Source organism: Ammodytes marinus (genome assembly GCF_949987685.1).
Source record: "Ammodytes marinus genome assembly, chromosome: 11".
Lineage (NCBI taxonomy): Eukaryota > Metazoa > Chordata > Actinopteri > Uranoscopiformes > Ammodytidae > Ammodytes > Ammodytes marinus.
The window spans coordinates 19,323,993-19,341,622 of NC_137215.1; the positions used below are offsets into that span (position 1 = coordinate 19,323,993).

The following is a 17,630-nucleotide window of genomic DNA, read 5'->3' on the forward strand; positions in this document are numbered from 1 at the left end:
GAAATAATGCAAATTACATTTCCATGGAAATATCCCTCCCTCATTTCTCTCTCTCTCTCTCTCTCTGTCTCTCTCTCTCTGGAGTATGAGGTGTGAGCTTGCATGTTTGTGTAGTAGTGTTTGAACTCGCAATGTGGGGGCGTGTCTCTAGAAGGCATGGGACTGCAGCTCAAGTGAAGTAACGTTTTCTTCATTTGACACCTTTTTTACCGGCTGGTGTATGGTCACCTCACTATAGGCTGCTGTGGCACTGTGTGTGTGTGTGTGTGTGTGTGTGTGTGTGTGTGTGTGTGTGTGTGTGTGTGTGTGTGTGTGTGTGTGTGTGTGTGTGTTGACCTGCATATGTCTCCCCACACACACACACTCAATGAATAAATGAGGTGAGCAGTAGGAGACGAGTCAAAGCCTTTTCATCTTCTGCGTTTGGTCCTTTTTTTCTTTTTTTCTTACCTCCGTGCCGCTCACTGAATGTCAGCGTTGGCCGCTGTGCCTCAGCCCTCCCATAGATAAGATAAGAACCACATGCTCATCCCGCCTCCTGGCAAGGGAGTCCCAGGCGGACCTGCTGACGCACGCACCCCGCAGCAGCCCCCCCCCTCCCTCCCTCTCTGTCAGGAAAGTGAAAAGTATAGTACCTTGGCAGCTTGCCCTTGACTCTCTGCCAGAAAGAGCGTGCTTCAAAAGAAGTGGTCTTTTCCCCTTTTTTTTCTCTCATGTGCATTTTTCATCTACGTGTGGCAGAGAGAGGAGGAACATCTCGCTCACTAAACAGCGGCCGTTTGCCCGACATGGTCTGTCAGGAGCACTGAAGACACACACACACACTCACTTCTGTTGTCAGGTGCTATCACACACACATGGCTTCCTGCTTCATGGGAAATTGAAGCAGCCGTTAAGAGCATCAATTAGCTATTGATGCTCTTAACGGCTCTTCTTCAAATGTTCCTTAATCTGTTCATTGTTACAATTACAGCAGGGCTTTCTATCAATCAATCCTCATATTATACTGTATCATCATCATCATCATCATCATCATCTTTATTGGCAGACTCATGGTCCATATACAACACACACAATAAATAAAGACATAAACACAAGAATATATATAAAAAAAGAGACATCACAACAGAGATTTGTACCAGAGCTTCCACAAGGAAGACTGGTATCGCACACAACTACATGCAGGATTCACCAGCATCTGCACAAGACTGTTCTTGCAATCGTTTAGGCGGAGAATAAATCTGTACATTATGTGTCTCAAGAGAGCTTCAAAGGTGTAAACATTAATACTGCAGAACAATTGACTGGCACTAGTAGATCTGGGCTTTTTTAAGAGGATCCTCATGGCATCGTTATAGGCCACTCGAAGTTTCTGTAAACTTGCTCTCTTGTACTTACACCACAATGAGGCGGTATACAAGGGAGTACAATAGGTTTTAAACAGTTTGATTTTAACAACATCAGAGCACATATGAAATTTTCTAGCCAGAGTATTTGCTTGGGCATAAAGCATGCGACGCTGGCGATAAATATCATCATCATCCCTCAGCTGATCTGTGATAAAATGCCCCAGATATTTGGTTTTACAACTTGCATTTAACTTCTGGCCAGACAAATAAAAATCAGGAAAGCACAAATGTTTATCCTCTGTAGTACGACATATTAAAACAGCACTCTTTTTTGGGTTGAAATTTACATCGTATTGTAAACCATAATCAGAGCATACATTTAGCAGTTGTTGAAATCCAGCACTGCTGGGAGACAATATAGCTAAATCATCAGCATACATAAAATGATTAATCAGCATTTTGCCAACAACACACCCAGTTTTCCTCATGTTCAGTTGAACAGACAACTCATCCATATAGAGATTAAACAGAGCAGGTGACAAAAGCCCACCCTGTCGCACTCCATTACTCACTCCAAAAGAGGCTGAGGTTGCATTTCCCCACTGCACCTGCATCCTTTGATTGGAGTACCAATATACCAGAAGTCGTACAATAGTTCCCGGGGCTCCTCTTTGACTCAACTTATTAAAAAGCTTGAAATGGTTCACTCTGTCAAATGCTTTGGATGCATCAAGAAAGCCAATTAGTATTGAGGAGTTTTTTCCTAAATACATCTGTGCAGTCTCCTTCAGGCCATAGATACAAACATCAGTTCCTAATTTAGATTTGAAGCCGAATTGGTTGTCAGTAGTGCAAAGAAAGGGACCTAGGCGATCAAGTAGAACCCTCTCCAAGACTTTAGACACTACACTAGCCAAGGCAATAGGCCTATAGTTGTCCCGGCTCCCAATTCCACCTGCTTTGTCTTTTATGACAGGCACCAGGGTAACAGAAAGGAGAGAGTCTGGTAAAAAACCATGTGCCATGAACCCTGAGAAACACATGGCAAGTAGTACTGCTGTTTTCGGACTCGCATACTTGAGATGTTCAGCTGAGATACGGTCAGAGCCAGTAGACTTATTGTCAGCCAGGTGGGCTATGGCTTGATGAATATCAATAGGGGTGATCATGACATTATTGCCAGCACTCTCCACTTTAAATGGATCACTTTTAACACTGTTAAAAAGAGCAGAGTAATGTTGGCCCCACAGCTCTGCTATGTTATCCATCCCAGACACTCCGTCCACAACACTGGGCAAGATGGTATTGACTCTGTTTAGAGCTCGTACTTCCTTCCAAAAGTCCATAACATTATTAGAAGACAGATGTTCAGCCATCGAGTCAGCCCTCATATTGTGTTCACCTTTAACAACGTAGCGAATGGCATATTTGTACCTTGCATTTGTGAGCTTCTTGTAGTCCAGGACTGACCCAGCTCTGGGCCTACCTGCTTGCACCCATGCTTTATAGGCTTGTTTGGCCTCAGCATGATGTGCTGCTACATGCCTGTTCCAGCCAGGCTTGATGTTTTTTGACCTCATACATGTAAGGAATGACTGGCTGCTCTTATAAATTGTATCAATAACACCATCATACAACGCACACAGGTCCTTGCGATGGGAAGCATCATTACAGTCAACATTTGTGCACATAATAGCATGTCTAGGAAGATCAATTTTACCCAAAGCTTCATCAGTACTTAGGTAATAGGTCATGAAGTCTTCTTTTGAAAGCTTACACCAGTCTAATTTAAGTCTGTCCTCATGCATTGTGTGTGTTAGCTCTGGGAGACAAGCTGTATCCAACTCTATTAATAGCGGCACATGATCCGCCACTGAATATTCATAGAGTATTTCCATAGTTTTCAGAGTAGCATGTGCATCTGACGTGGTGATGCAATGGTCTAGCCATGATGTTGTGTGCCATGCTTCACTTATATGCGTATAGCTATTCGATGGCAGTAATAGCTGGCTGGATAATATTAAATTATTGTCCTCACAGAACTGTAGCATATGCTTTGCAAATACAGACTGCCTATCAGACAGGTCAGCATTCATATCACCTACCACACACACCGATGTAGACTGGTGTTCATGCAGAAAGGAGCTTATATAAGCAAGCCTACTCAAGTACAAATCCTCATTCTGTGAACATTCATATGGGGTATACACATTGAGGATAGTTATGCATTTGCTTCCCATTTTTAACTGAACAGCAATGCACCAATCTACATCTGTTCTGACAACACTCAATACAGAGTCCAGTTTTTTGTGCCATAAAATGGCCACACCCCCTGCAATTCGACCTCTTACAATATTCATAGTAAGGTCCACAGTGGACTCCCCAGCCCCATGGAAATTATCATTCAAGGAGTTTAAATTGCCCAAGTCCTGTTTAGACAAGAAAGTTTCTTGTAGACAAATGATGTCACACTCCTCCATTAGTTTGTCCACATTCAGCCGCCGTACCTTGTCAGCCGGAGTATTCCCCACCCGCAGTCCCCGACAGTTGTAGGATACAACGCGCATACGCTAGGTTGACTGTACAGGCTCTACTACTCCAGACGAGCTGTCAACATTGCATGCTGAGATAGCTGGCCCTTTATGGGCCGTCTTCTTTGGTTCATAATAGCGCCGCACCAGGGACCCTACTGGCCAAATCTCAGGGTTATACGCTTCTGCAACCTCCTCGCACTCAATACTGACTTTAAATGAACTATATCTGGCGTTCCCAGTGACAATACGGTTACATTGGACAACCCGGCCAAGTTTATCCCGAAGGTATTGCTCAAGCGCCCCAGCATCCAGATCAGGCAGGAATTTCGTGGCAAAGATATTGACAAGTTTTGTCCGAACTGCCTTTATGTTACTCTCCGTGCCAGTGCCATAGATAGGCACCGGTTTTCTCCTGCGCTCGTATTTTACACGCTCTCTGCGCTTCTGATTGGACTGCATGGAATTACTTTCAGTTGTCATCGGTCGGCCTTGCTTTACAACCAGGCTCCATTTAGGAGAATCAGAAAAAGGAACAGTACCTTTGGGGTCCAGATCGTCCACATCAGCAGCAGACTCGATATCCATACCAACACCACATGCCTCCGAACGCGAGGTCATCTCGTCGCTGTATGATAGAGCTTACACTTTTTTTTCACTCTTGCAGAATTTTAGCCCCCAAAATTATTATAATACACAATTCCTTGCAAAGATACCCATTGATAATCATTTCCTTGTTTAACACCCCTCACCCCCAGGATGTGTAATGCCTATTGCACCCAACAAGCTGCACCCACCAAACTATTTTTAACCCTAACCTTAACCACTTCTACCCTCACACCTCTGAATAACCGCTTTAATTACGGCACTCACTTGTTGGAAAATAGTTAATACCTGAGTTAACCTCAGGCTAAATTCAGGGCAATTTTTTTTACGGATGTATGTTTTTCTGCACGTAACATTTTAAGAGAATTGATCTAATACAATGACATGCTATGATTGTCATGGATATATTTGACCAATTGTACTTTCTACCTTCCAAGCTGGAAAGCAAATGTTAAACATTTGACAATTACACAGAATCAGAGCAAAACACAACAACACCAGTGTTCAGTATTCATTTACCGTGACTGTTTAAAGAGTCATTTGACATTGACCACACCCGGCATCGGTGAAAGGTGTGGTCAGAAGTGTGCACTGCTACAACTTGTAACCGCACCCAGCGCTGATATCTACAGTGTCTTGGTGTGCACCTGTACGTCACTGCCACAAGGTGAGAAGTTCAACCTGTGCAAACCTTTTGCGCTGTCACAAAGCCAACACTAAGAAGACGATTCAATGATCGTAAAAAAAAATATTCGACACGTTTAATTAATGATAGAAATCCTCGTCTCAGCGAAAGTACAGTGATCTCCTCGTGGGACTGCCTCGGGTACGAAGCGCGTCTTGTGATATGGGGATGAGTTTTCCCTACCACAGAGGCTTATATTGAGAAATTCACATTTAAAAATAGAATCCTTCATGTTAAAAAATAAAATAAAAGGGGAAGTTGCTCAGCAGTTGAGAACCTCCAAAGGGCAACCACCTTCTCTGCTCCTCGGCTCTCTGAGATCAAGACTAAAGCGATAATATTAAGTGTGACATCATGGGATGGTGGTGCAGGATCAAACAAAACACTGATGATAAAATTAGGACGGACTCGTGGATAAGGAGAGAAAACGAGACCTTGCTTAACATGGCTTTTTTTCTTTGTTCCTATTCTCTGAAGGAGCTTCCTAAAAAGAAATTTAGCATTGGAAATACTCTGGGACTTTCCCCCATGTTTGCAATTGATTTTTTTTAAAGAAGTTTACTCGTGACTAAACATGCAACTCTGTAATATATGAGGTTTCAATACTTTAAAATTGATATACTAACACAAAGCATGAAAAACTATTAATTGAAAGCACATTTTTACTATACGATGAAGTGAATTACTTACAGTTTACAGCATCCCCACAAGCCATTTACTTTTCCATATAAAATCAGACCATGTCTAATTGATTTCCTTAATAAAAATGCTCATAAACTGGAATTGTAACACCCAAGAATTTACTATTCCGAAGCTCTTTCGTGGTTGTTTGCATGCCTTATAGGACAAACTGGTGCTGACGTAGTATACATACAGATGTCCAGTTGATTCACCGTCAAACAGGAGCGTTCATAATGGAAGTTGGACGTGAGAGCCAGACAAAACTGTGTCTGGTTTGGCCTTCCCTCCCTATAGTCCCAGGGTGTGGTGTGCTTTTAGTAAAGATAAGTGTTATGCAACAATACCTCACTGCATGAACTCAGGCTTCGGCTTTTACACAGGAAGCCCGGGTCTGAGTCAAGCACAAAAATCGCTGCCAACTGGGCTTTAACCACTCACTAACACGCTGCACAACAAACTGCCTCGCGCCTATACGTTTGTTTGAATGAAAGACTTCATTTGGCTCCAAATCCTTTATGCACAGAGGGAACTATCTAAGTGCATTTTCTCAACTATTGTATTTCCATGTCACACTACACTATCACTTCACCTCACTGAGGGAATAGATGTGCTTTTAACTCAACTACATTAAAAACATTTAAAATTTATAAGATGTTATTAAAGATTTTACAAGTGGTTCCAAACTCTTTTGGCTTATGACCCCTTGTGTCTAATGGGGGGGGGGGGCACTGAGGTGTCCCTCTTTCAACCTCTCAGATTGTTTATGCAGTTGTACGATCATTTTACTTTGACTTCAGTAAGATTTTAATGCAACACTGTCTATTTTAAGTATTTATTAGGATAGCATTATTTTAACTAGTGTGACGTTTCTGAATACTGCTTCCACTAGTGTTTAAGACAAATCATAAACTTGTTAGTAAAGTAAAGTAAATGGGAATTATACGCTGCTGCAGCTGTGGTAGAGTGAATTAGACACAACTGCTCCAGCAGAATGCTCATGAACTAGCTCACAATTATTTTTTCAACGTTTAAACTAAGTGTTAGATGACGAGGATTTGGATTTGTTTACTGTAGTTTGTACAGTTTGGTTGTTTGTATTCAACGTATCAGACACTGTCTTTACAAGAATTATAATCTAAAACATTTTTGTACTTCTCTGGATGAGGCCATTGTCTTTATAGCATCATTGGTCGCAGTCAGAAGGGAAATCTAACTGTGGTTTGTCAAAAAAAATAAGAAAATAACTCAACTGTCAAACTATAGTGACCGAGCCATTGCTTCAACAATCTGCCCAAACAGTCTCCCTCTCTCTCCTGATTGAGTGAGCACATGTGGCTCCCAGTGGGGTTAACCATTCTGGAGCACAGCATGTGGGATCTGGCTGAAACCTTTGATTTGCCGTGGTAGTCTCAGGCCGTGAACACTGACGCATATTCCACAGTGTCACTGCGGTCACATTAGTTTGAGCCGTTGCACGAAAGATGTCAGAGGGAATCAGAGGGGAAGTCTATAAGGTCGACAGAAAGTAGCAGGAATGCTCCGAAAAAATAGTGCCATCAATCACCAACTCGCTGTAATATAGTGGCTGGTGTTGGGTCAAGCCAGTCATTCGTTCCTCTGTCTTCTTTTTCCAGAGCGCTTTAATGGAGATTGAATATATGTACATTTTTGGCATTTTTTTCCAATAACCGCACATTTCTTCCTTTAAGCTTAGGTATAATATAAGATATTTTATGTGTCTAGTTGCCCCCGGTCTAGCTACTGTACCTGAAATGAATTATCCTTAGTGCAGATGCCTGCACTGCTTTTTAAGTATTTGTTTATACTTGCACTCACTGGACAACAATTGAAAATTATTCCAACAAAATTTAGCAAATATTTTAACGTGGATTTGTCGTTTTCGACCATGTTTCGCTCTGATACTTGTGCACTGCCATCTGTTGATGCATCACAGTTTTGTATTACATTGTCACATATCTTTCCTGTTAGCATTGTTGTCCAAAAACAAACACATTAAAAACACATTGATGAGCCACACTGCTACACTGGCTGGCGTGTTCCTTGAGTGTTGACTTGTGAACATAGACACTGTCATGTATTAAGCATCACTCCAGGAAACACCTCCCTGCTGCCTGCAATAATCATTAAATGTGTATTAATCCACAGCTGAAAATAAACCCCAACAAATACCCTATTTACAGCGGATTTAATCATGTTTTCTTTTTAAACTACAGAGCCTAACTGTTTGAGCACATTATTATTTGTTTATTTTAAATCAAAACATATATTAATAATTTACAGTAGGCTATGTCTTCAGTAGGAACAAATGGGCTTGGAGCTGGCAACCAAAGACAGGTTGGAGAGGTTGGAAAGCAGGAGGAACATTGTTGGCTTTTGGTCTCTTTATATGTCACTTGTGGACAATAGCAAAACTATAAAATATAGCCATCTTTATCTTATAAGCAATAACTGGCCTTATTCTGATTATCTGACAGATGTGTAGTGTGCTGCAGACTCTTCATTTGGTAAATCACTTTCTTCCTAGCTCAATTTGCTTAATAAACTCCCTTTTTAGTGTATGCACAGGGTCGGTTTAAAGCACAGGGTCGGATTTAGAACATCATTGCATCGACCATCATAAACTCTATCACTCTTTATTTTTTTGCCCTTTGGAAATAGGACATTTGACTATATTTGTTCATGTGCACCACACATATGATAACTAAATAATTTGCATAGCCCCGTCGACACAGAACTCGTATTCATAAACTGATACAGCGTCCTTGTTTTTCCTTCTTTCTTTCTTTTTTTTGTAGTGTCACTAATCACAGTGCTGTCTTTGTGTTCGCAAATAGGACAAAGTCGTAAGGGTCTTTTTGCAGCGTTCCCATTTTTACTCCTCTCTTCGTGTCTCTCTGTCCCCTGTAGCTCCCTTCCACCCCCTCCCCCCCCATCCCCCCCTTAACTTTCCCTGATTTATTAAGCCGTATTCTGCCTATGTGCGTCAGAGCTGGCCAGGAGTCTCGTGAGGCGTTCCGCTCCTGAAGATGTGTGTCTCGTGTCTGGACAGCGTCAGACTGCAGTGTCCTCCATCCCCCCCCCAAGCTTACCCCCACCTCTGTTTGCCTTATTTTCCTGCAACCACAAGCCTGTTCGTCCTACACACACACACACACACACACACACACACACACAGGCACACACTGAGCAGATGATCCGTGGTAACGAAAGATCAAATGATTTGTTCTGGGGGAAGATAGATCAAAGTTCGTATGTAGCCCTCTCACTATTTACCAGAGTCAGATGCCATTTGATTCTATTAATATTGTTTGTGTTGAAATACGTTTGTTTCGTCGATACATCTGTTTTGTTATTCTGTTCATTGAAATAAAAAGTAAAGAAAAATTGCATTTTGATTCTAAAGTTCAAATAAATTCTAATATAAAGCTTAAGTTTTCACTCAAGGTCACAAAGTAAATTTAAAATGTGAAACTCTTTTTTTATACACACACACAAGAGTAACCTGTGGCTGAAGTGCTTCTAGCCCCTGCATCTGCTTTTTATTTTGTCAGTGAGGCGTGTGCCACCCTCCATGTACAGTTCAGTCGTACAAACGTTTTGCTGCCATTCATTTGCTTCGCCTGATACCATAAACAGGATCTTAGACAGACAGTCCACTTAGTAATATGGTCATGCCGTGTGTACTTATATGTTGGTGTGTGTCTGATGACAGAACACATGCCTTCCAGATGCATGTCCTCCTGTGAAGAGAAATCCACACAGATACTGCTGATAACCAGGCGTTATTTCACGAGACACTGGTAAAGATGATCAGGGCTGTCTGAATACAACAGACTACTTTTGACTGGTAATATAATCACTGTGTACCATACCATTAAAAAATATAATTCAGCACGCACATAGGAAATATGACATTTTCACTTCTGGTTGCATTTCATCAGCGTCCAGTATGTGGTCTAATGACAAGATGACGTCTGAATTTAGACAGTCAGAATTCTCGTGTTTTTGGACACACACTCCATTTGCACGAGATACCTAAAAAATTATGGTTTTCCAGTGCATCGTGACGCAGAACAACTTTCCCTCAACGATGGTCTGGCAAATGGCTTTTTTTCCCTGACAACAAAGACAGTAAACAGCAGCACTTAGCGAGCTCTCAAGAACCTAATTGCCTATTAAGCACGATCGAGTCCTCCTTTATCCTGCTGCCTCTGTTGGGGGCTCCTGTCCCCGGAGACACAGCTTTACAGTAAACATAAGTGAGCTAGCCCGGCTATCTGAGAGCTTTAGCTGGAACCTAGGCCACCACTGCTGCTGCCTCCATGCTTACCTCACAGTAGAGAGAAAGCAATGATGACTTTTGGCTGTTTCTTGCCTTTGCATTTGTTTGGGTGACACTGTGTGCCTTTGGCGATGTGTTACACGGTGTTGGTTATAGTTTTGTTATTGGCCTATCTTAACTTTTCCAGCAATTCCTTGATTTTGTGCAACTTCTCCCAGCATTATGTGTTCACTTATGCCTGGCTTGGACATGAGTCACTAAAGCAGCGTGAACTGAAAGACATTTTGTTTCCCTCGCTCTCCAGGCTTGACGGATGAGAAAGTGAAGGCCTACCTCTCGCTGCACCCGCAGATGCTGGACGACTTCGTGTTGGAGAGCGTGAGCGCAGAGACGTTGGACAGATGGCTGAAGAAGAAGACCAGCAGCAAGCCCACAGGTATACCCCATTCACTGCCATGCACCCCACCCATTTATAGGACAAACATGGAAACACACACACGCTGGCCACAGCTTCCCTGGATCACTGGGACATAATGATTGGATCAGCAGGATTTCAGTATATTGACGCAGAGTTGTAATTTCTGTAATCTTTTGCTTTGGTTCTATGTTTGTGATTTTTAGCTCACATAATCCCATATGAGTTCCCTCGACGAGTCGACCACAAACACAGGCTGCCATAAATATCTGCTGCCACGTCAGTCCTTTGCTTTCATTTCACTGAAAAAAAGTAAAAAACCTTTTTCCGTTGAAGACCAAAAGAAAAACTAGAGCCCAGGCACAGAGTGCACCTCTGTGGGTTGTATTTATTATCCCGACCATTTGCAGTACAAATCACTCATCTTCCCATGTGTCTCCTGTATTCTTCGGTGTGTGTGTGTGTGTGTGTGTGTGTGTGTGTGTGTGTGTGTGTGTGTGTGTGTGTGTGTGTGTGTGTGTGTGTGATAGACAGAGAAAAGGAGGGGGAACGGGCCTGTCAGGTGTTTACGGGTCATTAGATGTGTTCGAGCGGGGCCGAGTTGAGTCTGTGCCGCTCGCTCCGCACACAGCGGACCGTTTCTCAGACCAACCGCATCCATCAAGGGCCCACAGGGCTGGCACTCTGCCCAGTCGAGCTGCTGACGTCAGAGGCGACCTCCAGAGACACGCAGCCGGCTGAAGGGGGCCCAGGGGAGGGGCAGGGATGTTGGTGGTGGTTGTGAGTGTGTGGGGGGTGGGGCTAGTGCTGGCTCAGGGTGTTGAAGTGAAGGGGGAAACTGGCCGAGGATGAATTTGTCACATTTTTTAGCATGTGTTCTACGGACAGTGATTTTCATTGCTGCAGAGATGTGGATTTCTCAAGTCTGAGCCTGCATTTGAAACAGTTTTGTGTGTGTGTGTGTGTGTGTGTGTGTGTGTGTGTGTGTGTGTGTGTGTGTGTGTGTGTGTGTGTGTGTGTGTGTGTGTGTGTGTGTGTGTGTGTGTGTGTGTGTATACAGTATATATCCTATATGTGTGTGTGTTTAGGTTGACCGGCACCAAATAGAGGCCCTTGTGTTAATCGTTAATAGTTTATGCTGGCGACAAGAAGGAATAACTCATTTGACTTCTGTTGTTGTTCAGGTCAGAGCAGATGAAGCAAGAAGCCGAACACTGAATCACACAAACTTCCATCACAAAGCAGAAAGAGGACAACGTGTAGGCTTATGTTTTTCATCAGTTTGCAGTTATCACATGAGACATGAAACTAAAATCCCCCAGTGCAAAGGTCACTTTCTTTTTAGCTCTTAATTTATATACTCCACTTTTCCCATGCTTTTGGAAGACTCAGCAATTTGAAGAACTGTTGCTGACTTTTCACAGGACATTTCAGCATTCAAAACTTAAAATTGTGTTTATCAGAAAAGTTTAAAAATCTTCTTGTAGGAGTTTGAAACTGGCATGAGTCAGGTAGGGCATAGCAGTGAATAAAGTGGAAGTGATTAATGTGTCGAAACTCAGATTTGCTGATTGATTTAAAAAGTCTGCATCGCATTAAAACACAGCCATAACATATGTTTGACAAAAAAAACAATAGCATACATGATGGATCGCATATTTCAAGCCAGTTTCAAATTAGAAATTAGATTTTCATGTTGCCAGGAAGTGCATGCTAACCACTGACTGCCTGGAAGGCAGGGAGTAAAAACGGTCTAAAGTGCTTTGACATGCTTTGAGAGTGGTCAATGCTAATGCAATCTATATTACTGATCCCCTGGCAGGTGTAAAGCTCCTGGTAAAATGTTAACCTGCAATTTGTTGCATGAGTTGAGGACAAGGAACAATACAGCACAGTGCACATTAGCAACATCAAGTTATTTTACTGATATAAGAGTGAGACGGTAGAGTATTAGCTCTATATAGCTCTTTTTTTTGTGATAACCGAAAGAGTGAATATCAGGATCATAACCTCCTGCAGTATTTTTTATTTAGGCTACACCACATCTACACATGTAATTTTTGCCCAGATGCATACATCTAGTGTCACTCATTCCTTACTAAGTCGGTCATCAGGGTTTGCAACGCTGCTCGGTGTCTGTCTAGACTCTGAAGCCTACTCCTCATTTCTGCTTGAGGCTAGCGGCTACATTAGCCACCACTAGCGCAACACACAGTCAAATATACACAATAGGTTCAGACCGAGTTTAGTTGAGTTGCATTGTGGGTACTGCAGGTACCAGGTTTTGAAAACAAAAATCATCAAGTTTTATCTTTTTTTGTAATACAGCGTCCATTGAGTACCACCTGGATTTGTGGATTAATTATGTCTTGACCACGCAGAGTCGCATTGGTTGAGTTGAGTTGAGTTGAGTTGAGTTGAGTTGAGTTGAGTTGAGTTGAGTTGAGTTGAGTTGAGTTGAGTTGAGTTGAGTTGAGTTGAAATGGTTTTAGCCAAATTGTTAGACTTCTTAACAAAAAGCATGTATTGGAAGACATTAAGTCACTATCGCCATGCCTTCAGCTGCTGGAGAGGCGAACAGACAGTGAAGATGTACACAATGAGCCTGACAGCTCTCTCATTAAGCCACATTTTATATTCAGGGGGTCGATCTTTACATCACATCAATAATATCACTCTTCAACTTCCACTGTTAGAACTCTGTGAGCTGACACTTAGACAGCAATGTGAAACCTCTCCCTCTCGGTAGCTATATCCACTCAAACGACAAGAACGGTCTACATTCTATTTTGTACGCAAGGTTTTAGAAATAGCGGGGACCTTAAATTTGGGTACGGTCATGATCGCACCAACCAAATAGTCCCTGTGTTGGGATGATGGCTGGAATCTTAGCCTACTTGTAGATTAGTTTCACACATTTGTCTCCCCCTCTTTTGATGGAGCTGGACATTTCCTTTATATAATTTGCACTGATAAAAGTAGCTTATTTAGGTGTATATTTGTATTTCTTTTAAGCGATCAAATCAAGTTTGTTATTTTTGTTGTTGTTCAAGTGCAGCAGCAGCAGGACCTGTCATCATGTGATTGTCACTGAGATAATCACTGCTTCCTGGAAGCAATCCCTGCAGCCAGTCCCGTTCTCACTTACCATGTGATGTGCTACATTGGATTACATGAATCAGTGTGTCTGTTCACATACAAGCAAGCGCTCGTGTGTGTGTGTGTGTGTGTGTGTGTGTGTGTGTGTGTGTATTTAAAAAAAGTTGTGAGTTGTGTTCCAGCAAAATCCTTCACATTTACACATTGGTAATATTACAAATGTGCCATGTCCGTATAACTGAATTATGGCTTGCTATGTGTTGCTCTCTTGTTGGTAATGGCTTCATACGGTTGTATTTATGTCTCAGGATCAGGCTTCAGCTTTCAGGGCAATTGTTGGTTAGTGTGACAGAGCAGGACCAGAATACCTAGAATCCCTGCTGATGTCATTTGACCATCACACCTGTCTAGACCACCGTCCCACTGGCAATGTTTACTTCCCACCACACGCTGTCACAATGTAATTAATAAGTCCCAAGCCCTCTGCTGCTCCCATCAAGAGGCTCTACATTACTAATTTTTGCCTTCTGCTAGGCACAGACACACACACACACACACACACACACACACACACACACACACCCCGACACAATCTGACATTTTTACTCATACTAAGCAAATTGTGAGTTAAGGCTGGATGAAGTGTGCAGTCTGTAAAATCTACTATTATTGCTATGATTTTGAGAATGTAAAATGATTCAAGTTAATTTTGGCTTCCTCTGTGGATTTACAGTGTATTTTGTGTTTCATCTCTATTCTCATCTTAAATGTCCCCTTTCCCTCAACTTGTGTACAACAATTATGAATAGCACGGATACAGTATCACTGTTTGAATCATCTGGGACAGCAACTAACAATAACTTTCATTGCTTATCAGGCTATTCATTACATTTCCGATTACATAATAAATGCCAAACAATTTGGAAGTTGAGCTGTTTCGTGTGTCATGAGCCCAGGTCACAGCTTTAAATGAGTTTGTTTCAAACAAGCAATCCTTAAGAAAAATAAATACAGAGATAGAAAGCACACGCTCACATATGAGGCAATCAGAGGGGATTTGGAATGTTTGGTTGGTAAATAACTCAAGTGATCAATCAATTTGCCAAAGTTCAGCACCAATCTGAACTGAATCCATCAGTACTTGAAAACGATGAAAACATAATTCACAAAGATGAAGTGGGACCGCCTGTGTTATAACAAAGTTACAAAGAACTTTGTGGAAGAAGTCTTTGGTCTTTCCATCTCCGGCACCAGAGGGCAAGAGTTGGGCCCGAGCTGTTGAGCAGCTGATGCTGTTGCTCAGATGTTTACACACACATGGCAGACGCAGGCAGACAAAGATGTTCTTGTGTTGCAGAATCTCATTCCCCACTCACTACTGTGATAAGAGAGCTGTCTAACCTGCAGGGCTTTTCCATCAGGAGGCATGGGGAGGCACCTACACTGCCCTCAGTGAATGTTGTGTAAAATTCTAGGGGAAAACAACATTTATGATTTGCTGAGATCTGAAATGCAACTAGAAATATTTGCAAAACTACATGGTATTTTTCCTAAAAAGTCATCAATGTTGTGTCCCAAAATACCAGAAAACATCTTTCTCGTTGATAATTGTCCTAAATTCACAACAACTACTTGATGCTTTTTTTAAAACAGGAATTTCCATTCATTCAAAGAGAGACCTGCATACAGATAAACATAAACAGTGGCAACGCAAGAGGAGGTAAACAGGGAGCTGCCCTTTCTCCATGGAGCTGGCAGGCAGACGACTATGTTTACCGCTGAGTCACTGCCAACTGACTGCCCTGTGTGTGTGTGTGTGTGTGTGTGTGTGTGTGTGTGTGTGTGTGTGTGTGTGTGTGTGTGTGTGTGTGTGTGTGTGTGTGTGTGTGTGGTGGCAGATCAATAAAGTGCCCATCAAGAAGTGTGCACATTAGACCCAGTTGGCTGAGGGATTTTTCCCCGGTTAAAGGCGGCAGCACAGGGCCAGCTGATACACTCATATGTGAACTGCAGGCTTTGTGTGTTGGTTTGTTTGTAATTCGATAAAGGAGCATGGGTTACATCAGTGACGCACAAATTATACCTAGAACAAATTATACCTAGAACAAATTATACCTAGAACAAATTTGACCGAAAAATATTGTTGACCTAGTTAGCAACTTCATCTCATTATTAGATTAAGAAGTTTTACCCTGATGAAAAGGCGCTGGAGTGAAAACAACGTCTCAGACTGATGGCTGATCGAGCAATTTGATAACAGATGACAGAGTATCAATATTTTCAAATGATTCTCCTTGGACAAGAAGAATATTTCTTTCAGTTTGAAGCTGTGTTTTTTAGAAGATTATCGTAGCAATATAAAATGTGTCTACTCTACTCTGCGTTGCCGAATCTGATTTGCAACTGACAATTTTATTGGTTGAATCCATTCAGCGATCCGCATCAACTAATGGGGGGTGCTGTGTTTGTTTGTCTGCTGCACGAATTTCCCATGCTGACGCAAGAGCTTTCATTACACACCATGAAAATCAATATGTGCAAATCATTTGCACAGATATTCTTGTGTGGTGTGAAAAGGCTTTTACCATCTTGCTGTTACTGCTGTTACTGGTGTTGGAACGAGGATAAAATGTTACATGTATTGCAGACTCAGGAAAGGGTTTGTCGTTTTCTTACGTCATTCATCCTGATTCTTTTTTGGTCTGGTATTCCATAAATGGTCTGAGATAGGGCTTTTTATTTTTTTCCAGTCATAGCTGCCTGCTCCTTTGTTTTAACTGTTACAATATTGCTAGGTCCACATTCAAATGCTTGGTCTTGAGAATTGAGCACAGCCAATGTACCACAGAAGGAACTGTATGTGATACTAAATAAACTTAATATTTACAGGAAATATGCTAAAATTGTGCACAAAAACTTGGTACGATGCATGTTGACAATAGTAAATACAATCTTCAGAGGACGAAGCACTGGTTTACAAGGCAGTGTAGGATAAATCCAAAACTGACACCTGCACACTTAAAGCTGGACATCCCATAGCTGCACACACCACACCTGGCTGTGGTCGTCACCCACAGTAAAAGTTTGAATGGAGTGACCAATTTGCTAAAAGAGGGCTGCTGCTCTGCCTGTGGCTCTGTCGGTTTCAGGACTTGTTAGACAGCTGTGTTTAGTGTCCACTGCTGAATGAGCCGGACGTTTATTTTCTAAGAACGCGTCAGCCCATCTCCTCCTGTGTTTACTAAAAGCACAACAGGTCCCTGAAAATATGGGATGGCATTAGAACAGGCTACTGGTCTGGTCGCGTGGCCCTGTGCCCGATGGCTGACCATGTGCTTAAACACACACACACACACACACGTGCAGACACACCTGTACACATACATTCCCTCTCTGCCCCAGGGGTAGCTGTTCGCTGAGGATTAATCCCCTGACACAAACCTGATGAAACAAATGTGTCATTATTGCAAAACAATAAAGGGACAGGCCAGTTTTATATATTTTGGAGCCTATTATAGGTATAGGTAGATAGGTGCAAAATGGAACAGCCAACACATATTATCTCACTACTGTTCATCAACAACAAAACATAAGCATAGCCAAACATACAATACAGTGTATTATTGCTATTTTCTGAGTAACGAGGAAATCCAGGAATATATGAGAGACATGCTGGACCTGCACCTTCTTAATGTGTGCATAGCCCTGCATGCTTACTTTAAAAGCAGCCACTGGAACTGGTGCAAGCGGGCAACTCATTCAGCACAAATTTTTTTAAAAGGGCACCTGCACTTTTCCAGGCACAGGACAGCACTTCTGCATTACACCTTACAGGGTATAGCCCGTGAGTACAACAGCTTCCTGTTACTTTTTGGCCCCTAAGAAATTTGCAGACGTGCTTGGCCTGTGCACTGAGACTTCTAAACATGAGAGGCCTGCAGATATGGTTTGCCAGACTGTA

At 42.2% G+C, this 17,630-nt stretch overlaps 1 protein-coding gene across 1 annotated transcript in view; it reads left to right on the plus strand.

Moving 5' to 3' along the window:
- pde10a (phosphodiesterase 10A) overlaps positions 1-17,630 on the plus strand; it is a gene marked incomplete at its 5' end in the record, with an annotated part of 65,007 nt that overhangs the window by 29,024 nt on the left and 18,353 nt on the right. The window contains 1 exon segment of the mRNA XM_080037206.1: positions 10,460-10,591. Coding sequence (XP_079893332.1) covers positions 10,460-10,591 — 132 coding nt within the window.